The 3,749-nt window shown below is 42.8% G+C and overlaps 1 protein-coding gene across 1 annotated transcript; it reads left to right on the top strand.

The window, feature by feature from the left end:
• Positions 1 to 317: 317 nt before the first annotated feature.
• adra2a (adrenoceptor alpha 2A) lies at positions 318 to 3,255 on the top strand. The gene is made up of 2 exons (XM_067398544.1): positions 318 to 595; positions 803 to 3,255. Exon 2 carries the CDS (start codon positions 918 to 920, stop codon positions 2,088 to 2,090), a length of 1,173 nt encoding a protein of 390 aa, XP_067254645.1. The 5' UTR covers positions 318 to 595; positions 803 to 917; the 3' UTR covers positions 2,091 to 3,255.
• Positions 3,256 to 3,749: the final 494 nt, after the last annotated feature.

The following is a 3,749-nucleotide window of genomic DNA, read 5'->3' on the forward strand; positions in this document are numbered from 1 at the left end:
TTCTGAATATATAAAAGTAGGCCTGTGTTGCACGTTGTTCGTCAAGTTGATTATGTATCACCGATAAACAATCACTTAGTTGAATCTCTCTTATCACTAAAACAGGCAAATGGTTTAATTGATTTAAACCCGTCAGGGGTGTTTAAGTGGTTTTGAACGCATTTGGCGTTTCCACCTCGACTCTCTTGGCAGCTGCTAAGCAACATCAATTCGGAGGCTGGTGTTAAGAGTAAGAGGGCGTGGCTCAAGTACAGCATACGAGGGAAGTCATTTAGAACGCAAGCGAGCGCGCACACTCACACTCTCTTCGGTGCACGCGTCTCCCTCACGCATACAGCGCGCGCACAGCAAGATAATATGATTACACGCCTCTGTTAGCTCAGTGCGCGAGACGAGCTAGATCCTGCGCGTGCACAGCTGAGTTGAGCGCTGATGATGAAGCGCTGCCTTCACACGCTCCACCGAAGAGATGCGAGAAATGAAGCATGCCGTTTTTGTCATGCTGAGCGACTTTAAAAAGACAAGTTACACTCTTAGGAAGATTTCTCGGATGGCTTAATAAGTTTGTGGGTCGTATCAGGCTTTTTTCACGAAGGTAAGGTCCATTCCTGCCTTACTTTTTTCTGTTAAGTAGCCTATATGTTTTTTTTTGTTTGTTTTTTGTTTTTTAACAAAGTATGAGAAACCTATATCTTATTTCCCCCCCCCCCTTTTTTTGTTTTTAAAATTATTTTAATTATTCCCTTTAAATACAGTTTTCATTATTTGTTTTAATAATAACATTTTCCTCCTTAATTTTTAGATGTCAGAGTGACCAAAAATGTCACTTTTGCCTTCAATAATACAGAAGAAAATGAAGCGTCATCAACTGAAAACATAATTTCAGTTGTGAGAGGAAGAGATTGTGATTCTCAGCAATGGGGTGTGACAATGCGACCAATGGGACAGAACACTCGTACACCCTGCTAGTGGCCCTTCCTTTGAGCGTTCTGGTGGGGCTTCTCATCCTCCTCATCATCTTCGGCAATGTGCTGGTGATCATCGCCGTGTTCACGAGCCGAGCGCTCCGGGCTCCCCAGAACCTGTTCCTGGTCTCGCTGGCCTCCGCTGACATACTGGTGGCCACTCTGGTGATGCCGTTCTCGTTGGCGAATGAGCTGATGGGCCTCTGGGCCTTCGGGCAGGTGTGGTGTGAAATCTACCTGGCCTTGGACGTTCTCTTCTGCACGGCCTCGATCACTCACCTGTGCGCCATTAGTCTGGACAGGTACTGGTCGATCACGCAAGCCATTGAGTACAACCTCAAGCGCACACCGCAACGAATCAAGCGCATCATTATTATCGTTTGGGTCATCGCTGCCGTGATCTCATTCCCGCCTCTTATAACCATGAAGAAGGAGGAGGGGAAAATCTGTGATATAAACAGAGAAAAATGGTACATTATTTCCTCTTCCATCGGGTCGTTTTTCCTGCCTTGCATCATCATGGTCCTTGTGTACATCCGAATCTACCAGATCGCCAAGAAGAGAACCAGAGCGCCTCCTGGGGACCGGAGGATAAAGGAACCGGGCAAGAAAGAGAACGAGCTGGAGAAGGAGCCCCACGAGAAGCTCAATGGGGGTCCGAATGTCGAACCGGATGACAAGGGCGAGTTAAACGGTGTGGACATTGAGGAATCGTCCTCCTCAGACCATAAGGTCTCCAACCCTTGCTCCCTCAAGAAGAAGAGCTCAAAGGGAAAGACCAAGCTGAGCCAAATCAAACCAGGGGACGGCAACAAGCATGAGGCCTGCCAGGCCACCACCAAGACCAGCAGGTGGAAGGGCCGTCAAAACAGAGAAAAGCGTTTCACTTTTGTCCTGGCGGTGGTCATAGGGGTGTTCGTCATCTGCTGGTTCCCATTTTTCTTCACCTACACGTTGACGGCGTTTTGCGAGTGCTGCGTGCCCCGAACGCTTTTCAAGTTCTTCTTCTGGTTCGGCTACTGCAACAGCTCCCTCAATCCCATTATATACACCATATTCAATAATGACTTCCGAAGATCCTTCAAAAAGATCCTCTGCCGGAGAGATAACAGGAGAATGGTGTAAATGGGTTTTTTTCCCCTTTCCTTTATCAAATGTAATATATCACCTGGTGTTTAAGAGAAGTACTTGTGTACTGCAAGCCAACATGTTGTGTGTCATTATACAACAAAGCCGAAGGGGAAAAAAAGACTCATGCTTTGTACAAATGCAACAATGCATGGTTATGCAATTACAGCACAATATGTGGCGGATTCGTCCATTTCAGAAATGTATTGTTTCGTTATTGATGTGGTGTGGTTTCGTAACTGTGATATTTTATCATCTGCCAACGTGGAGGGACATTTACCAAGACAATGCATTACAAACCACGCTGAATGTGAAAAACAATTCAAAAAGTGCCAAAGGAGTAAGATTTTTGTTGATTTGGACTGCTGCAAAACTGTCCAACTACACAGCAATGTGCATGTCGATGTCTTCTCACGGGCCCTGTTTATTTCCCTGACATATTGTATAATTAATTGTGAAGGTGTTGATATTGTTGGGTGGACAAATTGCCTTTTTTTATCCCTGCCAGTAACGGTTCATTTAAAATATTGCTGTGGACCATTAAGCAAAAAGATGTTGAACTCGTCTGACTGGAACCTGACAGGCCGGTGTCACAACAGATTTCTCTGGCTTCTGATGTACATTATATTTGTCACCCAGGATATAATAGATGAATCTTTAGTGCCACACCACAGTCGAATTACAGTTTTAGTTATGGTCTGCAACTAATACACTGTGTCAGACAGGCTGTTGGTTTAGCTGGCGAATTTGTACAAATGCACAACAAAACAAGAGTTGAATATTCAGCAAGATATCGAATGACTGACAACAGAGCTTCGCCAGGTCAAGGTGAGGTCAGGCCTCTTGGTGTGCTCTCTGATCCCTTGGGATGCATGGAGAGACAAGAGATATCCAGTTGGCGTGAGATGGAGTGAGTGTCCAGTCCAATTGCTGTGTGACCGAGTAAAATGGTTCAAAACAAAGGTCTGGAATGACATCTACAAACTACCTGTCACTGTGCATTATTGCCATATCTGAAAACGCTAATCGTGATATATGACTCCCTTCGATATATTGGCTGTTTTCTGGTTGTCCTGGATGTGCTCTCAACGTGTTTTGAGATCTAAAAAAATGTGTTTGCACACACTAACAAAGAGAGAAACACTCAAAAAAATAAAAAGTACAGAACTTTTTTTTTTTTGTCTGTTATCATTTCTTTTTTTTCTTGAAAAGCAAATTATGGTGAAAAAGCTTCACTGCTGAGATAAATACAAGTTATAAATTAACTGAAAGAGTTGAAAGTATCTTCACAGAAGCAAAATTGTTTAGAGTAAAAAAAAAAAAATTATAATGGAAGCTTATGGGGCAAAGTATTGACTGGGATAAATATCAAGATAGGCTACACACACCCTTTCAAAAGTATAACGAAATTTTAATTACAAATAATCAAGGAAAACATATAATTAAATATGACATTTTGAAAATTTTCTTGTAAAACGCATTTCTTTAAATTTTGTTTCATTTACAGCTTTGAAAAAATCATTTTTAGCCAGATCCCTGACCGACAGCATAAATTCTGGCCAAGACCCGCCAATTAGAAAGCAACAGCGGTTTGATTGACATGCAAATTGACCAATCACAGTTCGTTTTAATAATTAATTCACGTGTATTCGAGAA

Source organism: Chanodichthys erythropterus, chromosome 10, assembly GCF_024489055.1.
Source record: "Chanodichthys erythropterus isolate Z2021 chromosome 10, ASM2448905v1, whole genome shotgun sequence".
In the NCBI taxonomy this organism is placed as follows: domain Eukaryota; kingdom Metazoa; phylum Chordata; class Actinopteri; order Cypriniformes; family Xenocyprididae; genus Chanodichthys; species Chanodichthys erythropterus.

Excerpts from the sequence above, each read along its gene's own strand:
- adra2a (XM_067398544.1), top strand. The coding sequence starts at position 918 with ATGGGGTGTGACAATGCGACCAATGGGACAGAACACTCGTACACCCTG.